The following is a 19,382-nucleotide window of genomic DNA, read 5'->3' on the forward strand; positions in this document are numbered from 1 at the left end:
TATTCATAATTATTAATCGGTTTTATTATTAGTTAAGTTACTGATTTTTTATGACTATTTTACAGCAATATCTGAAAAATGCAGTTTAGTGGAACAGAACTCAGGGTCCCATCATGCTTTGCGTCATCAGCTCTTCATCATCATCATTAATTAATTTAAGACAGGCGCTTCATGGATCCTGTACCTGCGATATTAACATAATTGTAATTGTTTGCATCTTAAAATACTACATAATATAAAATATAAAATACTACATCTCCAAACCTGTTATTTGAAAATAAGTTGATGGATCTCACAGAGGTCAAATATACAAAATGTGTCCCACTTTATCTGAACTCATCCTGGTCTCTAAACATCCTGCTTGTCTGTCCCACTATGGAATGGAAACACTTGAGGGTGCAGTCCTCCCCACACTGCATGATACTGTGTGAAGGCGAAAGTGGGTCAGCACAGAAGGGTCAGGCCGGAGCAGCACAGCAGTTATTACTATCCTGGCACGTTCTTACTCTCAACTATGTTAGGCTGTGGCAGACTACCAGGGCCCCGGGCCAAACAAGGTGCCAGACCGATAATGTCAGAGGTTACTGGGGTTCTAAAAGTCCCCGCAGGGACTACATTAAAAATCATTCTAGATATTTGGAGTAATATTTAATACATTCAGTGTATGCACGCGTCATTCACATTTGCACCACAGATAAGGGAGACGCACACAGATCTTAAGTGCCAATAAGACTAATGACTGGCACATTGAGTGCTTGTGCTAGTATATTAATAATCATAGAGAATCTTCCCCTTAATAATATATAATCACAATATGGACTTGCATTTTTACCTCTAAAAGCTGAATTTGTTCAAGAGTGGTCAGGTGGTTTTGTTGTGATGTTATTCCTCTATATCTTAAAGCGTCGTATGAGCGTCATGTTCAGGCATTTATATACAGTCATCATCATCACTAGCTTGTCATATTAACTTAAACCACCATGATTACATTTCTGGAACTATATTATTTTTACTTGAATGAAACTGTTTAAAGAGTTTGATCCTCTGTTTGTCTGTGTGTGTTTGTTTGTGTGTGTGTGTAATGAACACACAAGAGACAGGGTCCGGTTTTAAAAACTCTCAGTAACTCTATTTCTGTATTAATGTACAACCGTTGAAAATTACAACAATTTTTTTGTATTTTTGTTGGGGGTTTTTTTTCTTTTTTTTTTTTTAAATGATCTATCTATCAACAGCCATTTTCCAGAAGAAAAGTGAACAATGTGAGCAGGAAGAAGAGAGAAAAGAAAGAGCAAAATAAAGTGAGAGGGGGGTGACTGTAAAGAACGAAAGAGGAGAGAGCACGAGATGGTTGAAGGAGACAAATTAACGGTTAACGTTTATTTTCTGCAGCGGAGTGTTTGAGCATGAGTGTGTCCATGTGTGCGTGCAAATGCTATGTCAATAGATGGTGCTGTAGTGTACGTGAATGGCTGAGATTACACTTGCTGCTTCAACTTCTTCATGTGATCGGTGGAGGTACAGATGTTAGGTTTTTAATGCTCACACTGGTCTGGATCTATAATATGAGAACTTAAAGAGACAAGAAGAGGACTAAGTAATTCAGTAAGTTTTACTTTGACCACAATGACTAGCAACTATGTGCTGGCAGTAGTGGTTGTAACAGGTGAGGTATGGTGCCACAAGAGGTGTGTTTATTGTGGAATTCTGGCATCCAAATCTAAAAAAGTTATCATCTAAACACACATTCATTTTATTAGTATTTTGTGTACATGAACATGCATCATACGTAGCAAAATATTGTTGTTTTTTCTTTTTCAAGTATATTAAGGAGTATGTGGAGCTGTGAGGTCACCATTTTTCCACAGTAAACACACCACGTACATGTTTATGGCAGATTTTTTTTAAAGCACTTTTACAATGAAAGGTCTTCATAATCTGACATGTTTCATCCACAGGTATCACACTTCACTAGCTGGCACAGTTTCTGTGTTCTGCTGATGTAAACAAGCAGCTTCTTCCAGAATCACTCCATCTTTTTGCTGTAATCATTTTCCTTAGTTTCCTTTAAAATCAATCTTTTGCAGTTTAGGAGATGTAACTGAAATTTAAATGTGAAATAAATTCAGAATATCCACTTTGCATGTGTCCAGGCTAAAGCAGTAAAGTGTTACAGATACAACTGCCAGTGAACAGCCTGATAAGTCATTACAGTCTATGTGAAACCACCAAATACAGATCCACAATCAACAGTCTCCTTAAAGAAAATTTATTTAATCTCCCGCATCTTCCTTGTCTGCTTAGTATCAAAAGCTTCTTCATCCATAGCACCTTTACATTTCTGTTTAATCAGATCTTCTCTTTTCAAGAGGCACCATGTTGCTTTTAGCTGCTAATTTCAGTGTCTGAATGACTAATGCAAAAAAAATATATATATACCCAGTGTTTTCACGCATGACAAGACCCTTAAAATTTCACCGATCTGAGAAGAAGCAACAGGTGTAACCACGGTGAATGTGATGGTTTGAAAGCCAAAATGTGTAAGTGAGGATAAGTGGAGGAAGGGAAGATACAATCGTGCCATTCTGTGACCCTGCAGCATTATGGGAGTGAGAGGAGGGAAAGACAGAAAGAAAGAAGCAAATGAGTGACTGTAGAGAAGCAAAAAGAAGGGGTCAGTATGACTGCACTGAGGGATGGACGTGGAAGGAAGCAAAGGTAAGAGGCAAGGAAGAAAGGTAGGAAGTAAGGAGGGAGATGCTGGTGCTTTGCAGTCGCGATGGAGCTTCAGGTGTCATGGAAATCCTTCAGCAGCGTGCGTCGCCTCTGCTCAGCAATGTGCATCTGATTCTCCAGATCCTGTAAAAGGACAAAAACAAGTGACCAAGACTAATAAAACAAGAGAGACTGAGAAGAATTAAAAAAAATAAAGATCATATTAACAGTGGATTAAGCTACGTTGAGAACTTACTGTCGGGACTTACATTAGGCAAACTGTCAACTGATAACAGTGAAAATTTTATGTAGATTAAATATTTAGCTTCACAATTACAAGTTTTTATTGGTTTTTATTAGGAATGTTACCATGCTCATGTTTAGCAGGTATGTTTACCATGTTCACCTTCTTCTAGCATGCTAACAGTTACTAATTAGTACGAATCACTATGGCTGAAGCTCGTGGGAATGTCATTAGTTTAGCAGATATTTAGTCAGAAAACAAATAATTGGATAAATTACATGTCTGACCGGATTAAAGTGCTGCAAACTCATCCTGAGTGGGTACATGAATGTCTCAATCAGTCCTTACCCCTCTGTCACTGGCGCTGAGCTCCCCCTCGCCTCCCACAACTCCTCTCTCATAAGTGTCAGCCCGCTCCACCTTCCATGACAGGTTTTCTATCTCTGCTTCAAGTTGGGCCTGCTGGTACTCAAACTGGAGAAAAGGACGAATAAAAAGTAGAAATATCAGGCAATCACCCTCCCCTCTGCCGAGAAAACCAAAGATGACAACACAATTAACATTACAGAGTTAAGACTCAAAAAAAAACTGTAGGAAATTTGAAATACTATAAATGTTTGTTTCTCACCAGTTTCTTGCGTGGGCCGGACTCCATGTAATAGGCGTAAGGATACGTATACTGCAGTGTGTAACGACACTGGAAACAAAAAAAGACAGGATACATTGATGACGATGTACTAACACAGGAACTTTTTGAAAAGGTTTACTATAAGCCAGACTAAAAATTCAGAAAGGCACCGCTATAATGTATTGTAGATGATTATATGAATATTACTCCTTAAAAACAGATTTAGCATATTTTGCTTCATGACACACAAACTACTGGATTTTACTTTTTCACAGAACATTTTACAGCACGAAAGAGGAGTGACAAGGTTACTAAACAAAAAGGTTTTCATGAGTGCTGGTGAATGATTAACATCTTATCACACTTTGTTATCAGTGTAAGGCGTGCGTCTTCGCTGATGTGCTCCAACACCACATGCTCTGTCTGTGTACCTTAGCCAGTAGCTTTGCAGCGTTATGCAGGTACTGCCAGTCGATCCAGGTTCCCAGGTTGTTCATCACTCTCTCCTGGATCTTCTCCTGGATCCTCTGGTACGTCTGAGCCTCCAACTGCAGAGATTTGTTGTGATTCTCCCACTGGTGAGATAAAGATTGATAAAAAGACAAATAGAAATTAAGAAACGACAGCGCAAATAAACACATCTCAACTTTTTTTGCTCTTTATACATTTAATTTGTGTTATCTGTGCAATAATGTAAAACGGAGATCCAAAGAACTCACCCTCTCGAAGTAGAAGAGGTATTTCTTGAGGGCCTCTCTGGCCTGAGCCTGCTGGCTCTGGTTGACTATATCAGGGTTTTCTTTGTAGCGGCTGCACTCATAGTATTCACTGCCGTGAGTCTTCCAGTCACCAAGACACATCCAGCAGAAGTCTTTCAGGAGACACAAAACGCATTTATGGAGTCTGAACGGACAGTAAGTGACACACGCTTTGTATCATCTAAAGGCTCAGCTCAGCTCACTTATGTCTGATGACAGATACTGGCTGTGGTTGGTCGTTATATCTCTTCAGATGACAGTCATGGTTTATTCACGTTTCTAAACTAACTGATGAAGAAGAAGCTGGTGACTTGTGGGAGACATTGGCGTACCAGTGGACACTGTGAAGTGAAAAACAATTCTAAAACTGGAGCTTTACAAGTTATTCTGAATCATAATTTTTGTTCTTTTGTTGGTTTATGAGGCTTATTTTGGGTATTCTACTCAACGATATAACCACAAGATGCAAATGTAATGGTGATCTGCTAGTAATGCCTCCAGACTCCAGCAAGGCGCTCCTCTTCATCACGAAATACAGATGAATGAAGGCATGAGCTGCATTTTTATTTTTCTCCCGCTGTTCCCCTTAAAAAGGGCACAACATTTGGAGGTACTTAAGTGAATGTGAAACCCTAAATCAGATTTGATGAACAGGAGAACCTCCAGAAGGAGGTAAAGGTCAGCAGAGACTGGCACCCCCCACTGGCTCCAAGTGGTGCAAAGATTTTAAAATATAGATAGATACAGATAGGCGAGCCAGGGCAAAAAGATAGGCTAATCTTTTCTAGCCTGGCCAGACAAAAAGTCTGGTGAAAGTGGGCTTAGCAAGGGCTATCCAGAGTCAGAGATTGTTGATGCTGTGACTCGCACCATCACACCAGGCCTGCAGTTACGTAGTTAGATTGAAGGAAAAGACAAGCTTACACTGCCTGCCCTCCGCTGGATTCTCAGGTCTGACTACCAGGACAGAGGTGCCACAGAGCAACTCACCTCTGAGGTCCAGAGCATTAAAGAGACCCCTCAAAATGTTCTGATAAGGTAAGCTGTGGCTGGAGAAACTGAACATTGTCCAGTCAAGTGAAGTTCCAGTGGAAAAGAAAGGAGCCATGCCGCAAAACACAGCGACTCTGCCCCCTGATCTGCTGTCAGAAATCAAAGAAATGCACGCTGACATGGTGCTGTTGAAAGACTTCAGAGCTAAAGTAAAGAAACCATGTAAAGGCCCACACCTGCACCCCCACAGTTAGTTCCACCAAGCAGCTTGAATCTCTTATCCAGTGTTTTCCCTCCCACTGTCCACACCTTATAAAACTTGTGTCAGTGAGGGCAGGCACAGTCGCAAAAATCATTGTTGGTGAACAAAAATCAAGACATTATGCCTGCATGGAGGACTGTACAGTCAAGTCAGTTTATCCTTCCAACATATTTAAGAGAGATTATTTATGGGACTTGATAGTGCAAGTTGTGTTGAAAACTTTGTACACTGCATTTGTGTATCAACTATAGGAAGCTCAATAAGAAAACTCATCCAGACCGCCACCCATCCCCAGAGTACAGGACATTATGGACACTCTGGGAGGGAACACTCTCTTCTCACTACTGGACCAGGGAAAGGCATATCATCAAGGGTTCATGGCCAAGGACAGAAGACATCTAACAGCCGTTGTGACACCCTGGGGTGAGTCAGAAATGTCAGAAAAAAAGCTGTCAGGTCGAGAACTAAAATAACTCAGTTCACAGATCACATGTCTCCTGAGAGAGTGGGACAAGTTGGAGATAAATGAGAATGGGGTGTTGTACAGGAAAACTGCCAACAGAAAACAGTCGGTGCTCCCAGAAAAACATAAAAGTAAAGTACTGAAGGAACTTCATGATGCAGGGGCATCATGGGCACTCAAGGTGTGGATAGGATAGAATCACTGTTACAGGATCAGGTTTTACTGGCCCTATATGCAAGGAGAGATAGAGGCTTATGTCACAAGGAGATGTGTGTGCCTCAAACATAAGAAGTCAAGCCACGAGACAAGAGCACCACTGACAAACATCGTCACCACCCAACCTCTCGAGCTTGTTTCAGTTGACTTGTTGAAATGTAAGGGTGGTTACGAATATATCCTTGTAATCATCACCCTGGTGATCATGTTTTAATAAGGAACATGACACCACGTGGTGGTCCAGGCAAACTGGGAGGACACAGTCCACACAGCTGTGCGCCAAGTGAATAAAGAAATGCCCGTTGATGAACTCAGACTTGAAAAAGGGAAAGGGAGATCAAGGTTCCTACATCGTAATCTCCTTATGTCCTTAGTCTCCCATGTGACCACTTGCCTGTGGAGAGAGTACTGCCATGAGTAAGGAAAAGAAGGGTGGGAGGAGTTGAGGAAGCAGACTAGTCGGAGGAAATGGACGATGGTGATGAGTATTATCCAGTAGCACTTCAGCAGAAATCTGAACCATGCCCACATGCTAGTACAACTCCATAGCTTGAACGCATACAGTCAGAGGAAAACATGCCACCTGAGCCAGTGAGAGACAGAACAAGGATCAACAATCCAAATAAATGACTCATCGGAGAAAGAGAGGACAGTTATGTTGAGGATCTGCCTGTGGAGAATGCTGTCCCATCACCTTTGCAAAGTGCCCCAGACTGTGATAAACATCATGGGCCTAGACGACTGCACAGACGACCCAAGCTCTTCACATATGATAGACTTGGCACACCAGCATGTTACCACACAGGAACACTACAGCAGCAAACGAACCGTAAGGTATCTTGGGCATATACTGTACAGCCGTACCACTTCTAGTACTTTGGGCACTAGTGAAATGGACAGTGGAAACACTGAACTCACTGAACTGAGTAGATGCACAGATATTACACTCAAAGGATAAAATAAAAAGGACTGTTTAACACAGAGTTGACATGCAAATGGACTGTTTTATGTGAGAGAGACCGTTATTACACAGAGAAAGTGAAGTTAATGTGGAAGTGCAACACAGACAGAGCTGGTAAGAGGGCAGCTATGGGCTGTTGACGCACTGTGTTGAAACCATACCTAACTAAGTGGACGGTGCAGGTTAAAAATGGACCACGGCAGTTATTAAGGACACTAAAGGACACTGAGTGTTTGCCTATCTATAAAGAAAATAGTTCCAGTCAATGTCACTGCACTATATAAGGTCAAATGAGAGTAAATCTGAAATGTTGCACTGTGTGTTTATTAATGGTGTACAGTTTAACCTCTTATTAACACTAACGGTTAGAATGTTGGCAACAACATTTGTTTTGAGGGGGAGTATGTACTGTAACGGTGATCTGCTAGTAATGCCTTGGGGCTCCAGCAGGGGGATTGCGCTCCTTTTTAAAAATCACTAAATACAGATTAATGAAGTCATGAGCTGCGTTTTTTACCTCCCACTTTCTCCTTATAGGAAGAAAAAAAAAAGGGCACAACACAAACAGATAAACACAATTTTAATTCTAACGACACCTCAACTTTCAATTCCCGTCTCATAATTATGATTGATGACTTTACTTTTAGTGTCATGTATTGTGCCACTAGTAAGTTCATCCATCATTAGATCATGCTGGAGATGTGAGATAAACTACTCACCATGTTTGCACTTGGAGCATTGCTGAAACAAAGAAAGACAGAGGGGGGAAAAATTAGGGAACTAGAGACTTGACAAAACAACTATGAGTCTCACACACTTTTGACTTGAAACAAATCTGAGGAAATCAGCAGCTTAACACTTGATTTAACATGCCTGCTGTGTCTCACATGCAGTTTAGAAAGTGTTAAAAATATGACTAAAGACGTCTACATGTGTGATTTAATCAAGCATCCAAATGTTGCGCTTCTGCTCTCAGAATCAGAATATATTTTTAGCATTTCCTTTGTTCTGGGAAAGAGTGATTTTCAGCTCTGACTCACCATGTGATTGCACCCTCCGTTCTTCTCAATGCAGATATTGCACTTAGGACACTAGAGGAGAATTAGGGTAAGTGACAGGTTACAGCACTGTATTACAGATAATAAGTAATATGTGTTTGCAAACTGTGTGAGAATGCCATATGAGCGTACAAAATCAACAATACATTGAAATACCAGTGTTTTTGTATGTGTGTGACTTCATGTGTACATATATAGATCAGCCATACATCTTTAGTGTGCGCGCTGATGTAGTTTGCCGTCTCCGAGTCATCTGCACATTTGGTCAGCCATTTCCGGATCGTTGCACAGTCTGTGGGTGCGTGGTACATCTGACGGCATTTGAAACTGAGGAAAACAACAGAAAGGCCAAACCAGATTCATCCGTCAGTACAGTATGCTAGAAAGTGACTCTGACATCATATAATAGTTAGTAACGGTTTAACAGCTGTGGTGACTTAAAGAGCTTAAATTACTAAGGGAACTTTGTGTGTGAAAAGAATTTAATTCACTTAACCACACTATCAGCTGTGTGGCCATCTGTGAATCAAATGGGCTTTTCTCATTCAACTTTATTTATTTTTATCTTCTCTTGGAATAAAAAACATGTTTTCCTCTTACTCCCACTTTGTCCAGAATGTCACTTGTTCTTGGACTGAATAAAAATGTTCTGTGTGTGTGTGTGTGTGTGTGTGTGTGTGTGTGTGTGTGTGTGTGTGTGTGTGTCCCCTACCAGAACACTTCACTGCAGCGGCTACACTGCACCCTGCGCGCCCGTGGCTCCTGCACCTTGATGACAATAGGACAGTCTGCACCCGGACACAACTGCAACTGGAAGTGACTCTGTGGAGACAGAGAGACAGGGATCAAGTAATACATAAAAGAAGGTCAAAATGAACAAAAAAAAAGTAATAGTTAAATAGTTGGGTGACTAAGAATATTGTTCCCAGAAAGACATGTTACTCTTAGATTTTAAGAAGTAATTTTTCCTCTATTGTAAGCATCACAAATTTCTGTTCCGCTCAATTGTATGAAGAAATCGCAGACAGTCATCTCAAAACTGAAAGTGTTTCTTTGTCATTTGGATGAACGATACTTTCAGAAAACATGACATGAAAACATGACTGTCTAATTTGAGATAATTGTTTTTTATGAATATATTTAGTTTGAACCCCAGCTGGTGTGACAGACAGTGAAGAGAGTGATAAAGAGAGGATTCGGATTTAGTGCTGAGACACAAATGTCCACTCGATGAAACAAACACACAAGGGCTCACTGAGTTTTTCCCTCACTGCCTTTCCAAATGCCTCGGACGTCTCATCTGCTATACATGCAGACCTTGACGCGGCATTTGAGCAAACAGATTCAGCACACACAGACCTCGACGTAATCTCTGAAGAGGTAGCGTCTGTATTTGTCTTTCAGCTCCTCTGCTGGCAGCAGTGGCAGGACATGGTCTTCTGGCATCTGCAGGGAACAGTCCTGAGCCATACACGAGATACCTGAACACACACACACAAATTTATCACACGGAGTCCTGAATCAGTGACAGATATACTGAGAGAAGCAACACATACTTGAACAGTGTACTTGATATGAACACCTTAATTATATCATTATCTTTTTTGAGTGTGGTTGGGTTATGTGACACATGACTGTATAATGTTTTTCTTTCATTTTTATATTTACATGAGATTGTAATGCCTGCTGTGCTTTATTAAATATTATTGTCTGGACCCCAGGATGAATAGCTGTCGTCTTGGCTAATGGGGATTTTTTTTAAATAAACAAATAAACACACAGTCCTCAAATTCAGTTTATGTTTATGCACCAATAAAGTACATCCAACATTTTAACTTCATCCATGACTGAGACAGTTTCTGTGCAGTTGTTCGGTCTGGTTTCTAGTTACAGTGACCCAGAAACTGGACTGGGATCATCTGTCTTCATAAAAGTGTCCTTCGTACAGCTGATAGAGACACTTATCAAGCTCAGTTGGAAAGTAGCACAGGGACACAACAGCATACAGATATGTTTGCACACAAAAGTAATTGTTCTCCCACACACACACACACACACACACACATACACAAAGAGGACAGGGAGTCTGGTAAGCTGTATGCACTTTACCACACAAATACAGCATACTGCACAAAAACTTATACATATCCGTGTACACACCCACACACCATCTGTGCTCCTGCTGACACAAGCACTCTTTCTCTCTCAGATTCACACGCACACTAATAATCAGGAGGTAGGAGCATGCCTGCTTGGTACATCTTACACCAGAGAGGAGTCATCAAAACCTCCCATTACACCTCCCTTATCTTCAAAGTCACGACTGGATTCAACACACACAAATACGTAAACAAATGTTGTTGGATATCTGTGCAGTTTTCTGTCATTAACAGTATCATGGAGCGACTGATGTACATCAGCTCATTAAATTCAATATTAGTCTGCAGACCCTGCTGGTTTGGCAAGAAAACACAGACTAAAATAAACTTCAAAAGGATCAGAGGATCAAACCCTGAACACACACACACACACAAGGACAGACATACAGACACTTGTGAGCTTACAAAGTGTGAGTCACCCACTCCAATGCCAGCTTTGATGACTATACATACATAAACGCTCTACTCACCCACTCCCATGCCATCTTTGACCAGTACAGTGCAGTGCTGCTCCCAGCATGCTTTGCAAAAGGAGTGCTGGCAGGGCAGTGCCAGCAGAGAGTCTCTCCGGACGACCTGTAGACACACACCACACTGGAGGGACTGAGGGGCCTGAAACACACAAACACATCAATCACGAACACACCATCAAACTCAGACTGCACAGTAGAGCTGGAAGATGAAGATGAGCTCAGTACAGAACTCTCGCTTGTTAAATGTTGTTTTTTAAAATAACACGTGTGTGTGTGTGTGTGTGTGTGTGTGTGTGTGTGTGGGGGGGATAATCAAACAACCATTGTTGTCAAAGTTAAAATATAGATGAGTGCTGCAACTAATCAACTTTTTTTCCACTACTCGTAGATTATCTGCTGCATTACAGTAATAATGATGACGACTTGTCCTTAGAGTTACTTTGCTGTGAATGTATAGCGGTGAATCAGAGGTTACAAAGAAAAACGGAACATTGATTCCAGGTTCAAACTAGGTCTTCAAGGATTTTATTGCTTTATTGTGGCTTTTACACAAGGCTCTCCCTGAGGACACACATGCAGGACCGATGTCTGTGTAACTAAGTGTGTAACCAATACACAGTTGTGTAGTAGTTCTTAGCTTGGCCGCAAGATATGAATATTAAAATTTGAATAAAAAGGTATGGCCAAAGCATGAAAATGGTATTTGTGTTCAGGTGTTCAGGTAAGGTCTGGCTTCTTGCATGTGATCTGTTACTCACAGTGACTGATCTGCAGGTGCTGCTGGGCTGGACCAGAGCGTCCGACAACAGCAGAGATGAGTTGGACTTATATCTGTGGGAGACATGGACAGAGCAATGAGAGAGAGACAAAAAAAACCCTGAGAATAAAAGAATGGATTTATAGAGTTAGAGAAAATAGTTCAAGGAAATCAGAGACAAGAAGGATAATATGATAAAGAGAGTGAGGAGGAGGAATTCTAATAGAAAAGTAAAAGAGACTAGAGAATCATAAGAATTAAAATCATACCTGTCCAGTATTTGTGTAACCTGCCAGTGAAAATGCACCAGGATCAATTTTGCTACCGCTGGTAAAACCTGAGAGAGAGACAGAGAGAGAGAGAGATTCAATTAAAAGCAAAGAAATGTTGCTTCAGGGACACATGACTGCCTTGGCTGTGTTGGAAGTCAGCTAATCTGTAAGGATACACAGAGGTCATGTCTGTTTTTACAGTGATGGATAAGAATACTGCTCATGAGAAGGAAATGCTTCATGATCACAACCCTGCTGAACACTGATAACGCAAGGCTTCCTATGTGCTCATATTTTGGCTACAACTAAGTAACCAACAAAACATAACCAAATATGGAGGACACCTAAAACCCAGAAGAAACTGAAACAACCATCTGATTAATTATTTCACCAAAGGAAAACGTTTGCTAAACACAGCTTCTCAAATGCAAACATTTACTCGCTCTTCTCTGTTACCCTGTTGTAAATCGAGTACCCTTTGGTTTATTGATCACTGGCAAGACAATAAGGCATTCAAAGACGTCACTTTGGACTGTGATATTATTACAGAGACAAATAATGTAGTCAGTCTTTTGTTTTGGAACAATGTATAGAATACTATTAACACCTCTTGTATTTTCTCAGCTGTTAAAGTACAGTGAATATTAGGTGACGCAGGACCTTGACTATAAAAAGGAAGACATTAGTGTGCGTTGTTCTGCTTGCACTATAGGCCAGGTGCCTATGAGGTTAGAAAAGCCTGGAAGTAAAATGACTGAAATGCGCTCCTTCTTTCATCTTCTGCCATCAACACATAACTGCTCCTCTGGGAGCTACTAACAGGAGACAAGTCATTTGTGCCGTGCAGCTCCCAGGAGTGATTATGTGTAACTGTGAGTGTGAAATAAGGTGCTACTGCAAAACAGCATGCACACTCAGCAAAGTTGCTCCAAACAAACGAGAGTGAACTGATCATTATGCGGTATCAGAGGCCGTATTCAAGATGATGTTGGTGATCACTGCCTCCTTCAGTGTCACTGAAAGAATGCAATAATATAATGTGTGTACTCTGAGCAACGCGAACGGTCAGAGATTACAATTAGTCTGCAGGGAGAGTACACTCACTTCAGGCAGATCATTTTATAACAACCATGACTTCAACCAACAAACTGCAGCCATGCAGGCGAAAAAGTTATGATATACATCTGAACTTAGAGTGTACACAGGAAACTAGCAAAATGGTTGCATAAAGCCCAGAAAATTTCTCTTTACCTTCTGTGTGTTTAGAGAGCAACGTGATAATTTCATTCATAGACTTTTCTTCTTGCCATTATGATTCATTTTTTTCAAATTTGTATCACCAATTCAGGTATCACCACTCAAACATTTTCCCCTCTTGTTTTGACCTTCCATCAACACTTAGGCGGCATTTGATTTTCTGAAACACACTAAAAATGGATTGCCACTGTACTGTGAAAGTGTCAGCTCTCTCACAACAATCGTGTATACCTTTCACAAACACAGCTGGGTACAATGAAGCAGTAGCAAACTTTCTGTCGCTTTCATTTTTTTTTCTGTGATCACAAGAGAGGGACTTAATTAACAGTCTCCGTGCAGGAATTATCATTTTATTAGCATTACTGAGCGGTTATGAAATCACTATTTTATAACTTATTCAATCCTCTTATGAGAGAAGTAAAAAAAAAAGTAAGAACAATTCAAACGTGTGTTCAGCTTAACACAACGTTGGTAATCATGAAACAGATCTGTTTTACTCTTTGCACCATCTTCCTGAGTAAAATTGGTTTGGTTCTTATGTGATCTTACTTTTCTTTGACCTGCATTTTATCAGCGCCTTGTTCTTGCCCAGTGATAATTTCAGATCAGCAAATACTGCGATGGGAATATTTTATTTCATTCTCAGAGTCACAACTCACCTTCAGTGCAGCAGCCACAGTGTTAACCTCCTCTGTCAGCACCCACTGGCTTTCTTTGTAGGTCAGACAGGTGAACTGGTACTCCTCAGGGTCGAAGGAGTCAGCTCCCTGTTGCTCCACGTCGCTGGCCACGCCTTCATAGTAGCCTGCAATGTCGCCCTGATCCTCCTCCTCTCCTCCATCGTCCTCATCCTCTTCTTCTTCAGAGTTCACCCCGAAGTCTTCCTCATTACTGTCCGACGCCTGGCTGTTCATGTCCACAGACATCCAGTCGATTGAATCAATCACCCGGACAGGTAGACAACTGGCCTACCTGTCGGATTCCTAGTGGTCCGATTAGTTTAAATGGCTCGTTTGAAGCTCCAACTCCCCGTGTCTCCCACGCACCTTTGCACTTGCTCGTGTCGCGGTTCAGAGGCAGCTTGCCTTCCCGTCTGTCAGAGCTGCGTAGAGACCACGCTCAGCAGCAGCGGAAGAAGCAGAAGAAGTCACACTCCCCGTCACCCATTTGGAAAGCTGGTCACAGGCCGATCTGAGGAGAGGAAAAAAGACTGAAGAGGAGGAAAGGAAAGAAAAAGACAGAGAAGAAGCAAAGATGCAGAAAAGCAAAAAGACATTAGTAAATAAGAAGCAGCAGTACTTCAATAAAATGTATTAATCTCTGTATGTCATGTAACGCAGTGAGATGAGACTGTATATTTATACCTTGCACTTTATATTCCAAGAAAACATGACCCAGCAAGGACGGCAACAAACTTTAAATATTAATATAAATATATAAAAATCTATAAAATGTGAAAATAGTGACAAATGACCGCAATTTCCTAAAGCCTGAGGTGGTGTTTGATAAGACAATGAAAAGCAGCAAACAATGAATGCTTTGGCATTTTTGCTGGGGGAAAAAAAAAAAAGAATTGATTTTGCTGAACGATTAATCGATTTGTTGTTTCAGCTCACAGCCACGCATTCACTGGCACAAAAGGTGACATTGTTAATAAATGTTGTGGAAGCGATATCTAACCAAAGAAATGTTTCTTATGAAGAAGTATGTATTTAATTTGTGACTTCGTCTTAATTCCATTTGATTGATCTCACCAAGACAGCAGCCGCACGCACAATGAAAAAAATATAAACGCTAGAGTTTATAGGTGCGAGAAAAGGGCAACATAGATCGCTGATGGCTGTCAGACATCTACAGTGTCTTGATATCACTGAAATGGTGTACAACTGTTCTGTACATCTTCACCCACTCAGACAACATAGTGAATTCACACTGTTCTCTGCTGATTATCCTCATGTCTACTAAAAAAAACACATTCCCAAAGCCCTCTGCTTTTATGTTAAAAGACAGATAAAATAAAATATTTAGAGATCTATTTATCTCTACTCAAAAGCCATGACGGAAAATAAATGTGCAAGACATGCAATAAACTGAGAAGACCTACTCCCTGTCTTCTTTGGTTCATGGCCACAATCCAGCATCACACTGTGTTTTCTTAATAGCTTACGGTATAAGTCTATTAAACGAACATTTAAGTAATTAACAGCAGTAACTGTCTTAGAATACAGCGCCGGTGTCCGACTCCACTGATCACATTAGGGAGCACTGTTTGTGAGAAGAGTTATTAAAAACACTTTGGCCGGAAGGCTGCAGTGGCTGCTGAGTTTAATATTCATGTGTCCCTGTGGCATGTGGATGAAAATGCTAGCTTGCTGACTAAAGCCACTCAAAACAGGTGGTGGTTTACAGACTCGGGAGAGTCTTTGGTGACAAGATCTCAAATCTTAAATCTTAAAATACATTTTAATCTCACTCTTTGAATTTGATTTCACAGAGCAGACTATATTTCACACGGTGTAGCTTTCCATTACTCTCACTTACGGCCAAACGTACCCACTATTGATAAAGTTCAATTTACTCCCTTAAATTGAGTTAGGCCACAGAACGAAAGCAAAGGGGGCTATCAAATAACAGGTAGCGATCATTTTTGACTTATTTAAAAAGCTATGATTTCTGACACAGCAGGTAAGCAGTGAAGTCTGGAGTGTCTGCGCCCATTTCTGCCTCAGATTATATTGAATTCCCTAAACCACGCTGGAGTGTTAACAAAGGATGTTTAGTTTCTGAATTTGTTTTATTTACAGGACAGTGTGGTCTTTTGACAAACTCTTGATTTTCTTTGCAGGCTAGACGTCAAGTTAGCCCACGAACTGTGACTGAATTAGGTCCAAGGTCCCAGCCTGCAGATCACAGCTACATCTAACCTCCTCAACATTTGACTTGTTTTTGTCTGTGCTATGATTAATTAGAAATCCCCTCCTTATTTCCACTTTTTTTTCTCTGGTTGCATCCGTTTCTGCAGCCCTACTTCTGCTCCTGACGCTGGCCTCTGGCTCTGGACTGAATGTGACAAAGGCGGAATTTTAAAATCAGCACTCGCTCACATATCCTGTATTTTTAGATCCCACTACGGTGTGCATCTGTTAAAACACGTGCGGGACACAGGGCACGGGTTATGGCTTAATGTCACAGTTTAGAGGATTAGATGCGTTAGCTTCGAGGATGAGGCAAACGGACAAACCATAACCGCAGTTAACTTGGTGGCAACGCTGGACACAAAACAGGAAGAGAAGTCCTGCCGCGGCTGGAATTAAAACACGATAACAAGCAAGCACGCAACAGAAAATGACAGTATAGGGTTGGCAAACACATCTTTACATGTCTTTTATCTACAAATGGGATCATTTTGTGGATTTCTTTACACCGTGAAGCAGATTTCTCCCGTGACGACTTCAAAAAATACTTTGCAATTTGCAACATGATGTGTTTACATACCTAAAACAGCTTGTGTGCTATCTATTGCCTTGTTTCGCCCTAACATTACCCAGCCCTTTGGCAGAGCGATCAAATTCCTTTGCATGTAAAAACTGCACTGTGGAAAGTCAGCTCCCACAGCACCGCTGTGCTGTGCAGCACCAGAGTCATGACAAAGTGTCTGTCCATGTCAAAATACAGTCTGATCACTGCTCATGGTGTGTTTTTATACATGTATAGAGAGGTAAGTTGTGTTTTCTCCATGCCAAACGTCACATGAGTTAAACAAACCAACAACTTTGTACAATACTCTGAACATGATGCAAACTTTGACATCACAGGGGCCCTCCCTAAGTCACGTTAGGCTCAGCCTGACCTGTGTGTGTGTTTTTTAATCCACTGCCTGATCTAGATGCACCGGGGTCAAATGTGACATCGCAAACATCCACGTGAATATATAACAAGTTAGCCAGGGAAGCCTGCCCGGTGCCTGCCCGGTGCCTGCCCGGTGACAGACGGCCGCACGCATACCGCCCGGTCCGGGCTAAAAATAGTCAGAAACTGGGTGACACACATCTCGCTAGGCTAATGTAACACAGCGACTCAGCACAGGTTTGATAACACGTCTTGGGGAAGAGAGGGGGGGATGGGGAGTAAGAGGTCTGCGAAGCGATTTAAACCATCGTAAAAGCACGGCTTGGTCGCTGCTGGACGTTTCATCTCAGCTTGAAGGAAAGTACACTTTAAAAACAGCGGTCGGGTCTGATCCATACATCGGCTGGCTAACTCACCGTTAGCCGGATTAGCTCCCGGGCTAGCGCAGATGCTTCAGCAGCGAAGTGACGGCATGTCAAGACCCGCGAGTTTTACGACTTAAATTGTTGGTTGCTTCTTTTCCAGAACAGACTCGTTTAAAGTTTTCAAGCAAAAAAAAAGTGAATGGTTCGCCTGTGTAATACGAATTTGCAGCATGAGCTAACCAGGTTAGCCACCACCCCTCCCCTCCTCCTTGATGCTGTGCCTACGCCTCTCATTCACTCTAGTCCGGGGATTGAGATGTAAACAAGGCCCTCTGGAGCTCCGGAGTAAACATGCACATTTAAACAAGCACAACATTCATGTCCGCTGGTTGAAGCCGGCGTTATTTACCTCTCAGGGCAGCGTCGGCTCTGCCCGCGTTGACAGCCAGAAGAGGTTTTTGTGTGGTGTTAACCCAAAGAGCGACTCACACTGTGCTCGCCTGGCTGGTAGGCGGAAGACAGACAGCTACAGAGGTACTTATCTATGACGTCACGTCCGCGTTTCTCATGCCAGCCTCCTCTTGTCTCTGTCTCTGTCTCTTGTAGCAGAGATGCAGCATCTGGACTACATGCATTAATGCTGTCCATTAGTACCTCAAGCAGCATCACAAGAGGCAGAAACATCTTAAGTGTTCATGGGTTTCATCTCACCTTACAACATCCAGGATTTATCTTTAGTCAGTTGCAGGCCTGCCAGGTTTGTTGACTTTATATCACATTACTTATTCCTCATCCGCTGTGCATCTAGATGACAAAAAAAACAGAAGGAAAAATGTTTGCAAACTCTCTCCTTCCCCAATGCAGTTCCCCCCCACACACACACACACTACACACATCCTATCTTTCATCATTTGATCAATGTTGCAACGGTTTTTCATAAAATGACACGCCCAAAGTCACATCAACACACACAATGCAAAGGTTTTAGTCCGTGCATGTAGTCTGCGCTTTTGGGTTTTTAAGCTCCATGTGACAGTCATTCTTTGTTGGCATTAGAGAATTAGTTTCACATTATCAACAATCATCCTTGAACTATGGCACAGTTGATGTGTGTTTAGACTTTCATTGGCATACACTGACACGTCATCAGCACGGTGTACTGACTCGCCTCACACTTGGGTTAGTGTAAAGTTCCTGTAGCAACTTAAACATGTGTCTGAACCTTTTGGAGTTTGGACGTCATTATATCAGCAAAATCTGCAGGTCTAAACTTTCCTTGCATAAAAGTGACACAGGTTGAGCTATAACTGCAGGTGCTGCAGCTCTGCAGCTGGTTGGAAACTCAAAGTGCTTTAGCTCTGAAGGTATGTGACCAATAGCTTTATAAACAATGCATTACCCTCTGCTGTGCTGTGCTGTGCTGTGCTATGGTTCTCAGCAGGCCCTGAGAGAAGCAGTGGGCCCAGCCCCTGGGGTTAATGCATTGCTAATTGGTCTTGAATTGCTGAGGAGGAAGATGCATCAGCATCTAATGCAAAATGTCATTCACAACAGTTCAGACAGTTGTTACAGATGCACAATCACACACATTACTTTTGATAAATACACCATGATTTTGCAGTGAAATTTTCCTGACAAATATTTAAACCTAGTCAGAAAAATCTTATCTCATCTTGCACACATATTTTACTGCCTGCATTAAAGTAGCAGGTGCAAATGATGTTTTATGTGTGTGTCTTTGAATCTGGCTAAGAATACTACTGGGTAATCGGTCAGCACAAGTCAAAAATCCCACATCCTATCATGGTCAAATGAGGAAGGAAATGTGAAAACAGAGCCCAATAAATGTAGACACACGCACAAAAGACTACAACATTCATTTTGGTCATTGCTTTTAACTTGTATTTAAACATTTCTTATGAAAATACTTTACATACAAAATCAGTTTACTA

General features: G+C 41.5%; 1 protein-coding gene across 1 annotated transcript; it reads right to left on the reverse strand.

Moving 5' to 3' along the window:
• Positions 1–1,102: 1,102 nt before the first annotated feature.
• Positions 1,103–17,995, reverse strand: arih2 (ariadne homolog 2 (Drosophila)). The gene is made up of 15 exons (XM_010730071.3): positions 17,840–17,995; positions 13,876–14,426; positions 11,957–12,024; positions 11,689–11,761; positions 10,928–11,069; positions 9,658–9,779; positions 9,011–9,120; positions 8,508–8,625; positions 8,281–8,331; positions 7,960–7,981; positions 4,307–4,458; positions 4,019–4,162; positions 3,588–3,656; positions 3,308–3,433; positions 1,103–2,859 (listed from the first exon to the last, which is right to left on the reverse strand). The coding sequence occupies exons 2-15, from the start codon at positions 14,140–14,142 to the stop codon at positions 2,788–2,790; spliced, it is 1,536 nt and encodes a 511-aa protein (XP_010728373.1). The 5' UTR covers positions 14,143–14,426; positions 17,840–17,995; the 3' UTR covers positions 1,103–2,787.
• Positions 17,996–19,382: the final 1,387 nt, after the last annotated feature.

The sequence above is a fragment of the Larimichthys crocea genome, chromosome XV, assembly GCF_000972845.2.
Source record: "Larimichthys crocea isolate SSNF chromosome XV, L_crocea_2.0, whole genome shotgun sequence".
Lineage (NCBI taxonomy): Eukaryota > Metazoa > Chordata > Actinopteri > Sciaenidae > Larimichthys > Larimichthys crocea.

What these genes read in the sequence shown, in the direction of transcription:
- arih2 (XM_010730071.3), bottom strand. Translation starts at nt 14,142, where the DNA reads ATGTCTGTGGACATGAACAGCCAGGCGTCGGACAGTAATGAGGAAGAC. An exon ending in GCACCTGCAGATCAGTCACT is followed by an intron (nt 11,070 to 11,688) that starts GTGAGTAACAGA and finishes TGTGTGTTTCAG; the next exon opens with GCCCCTCAGTCCCTCCAGTG. An exon ending in CTGCAAAGCTACTGGCTAAG is followed by an intron (nt 3,657 to 4,018) that starts GTACACAGACAG and finishes TTTTGTTTCCAG; the next exon opens with TGTCGTTACACACTGCAGTA.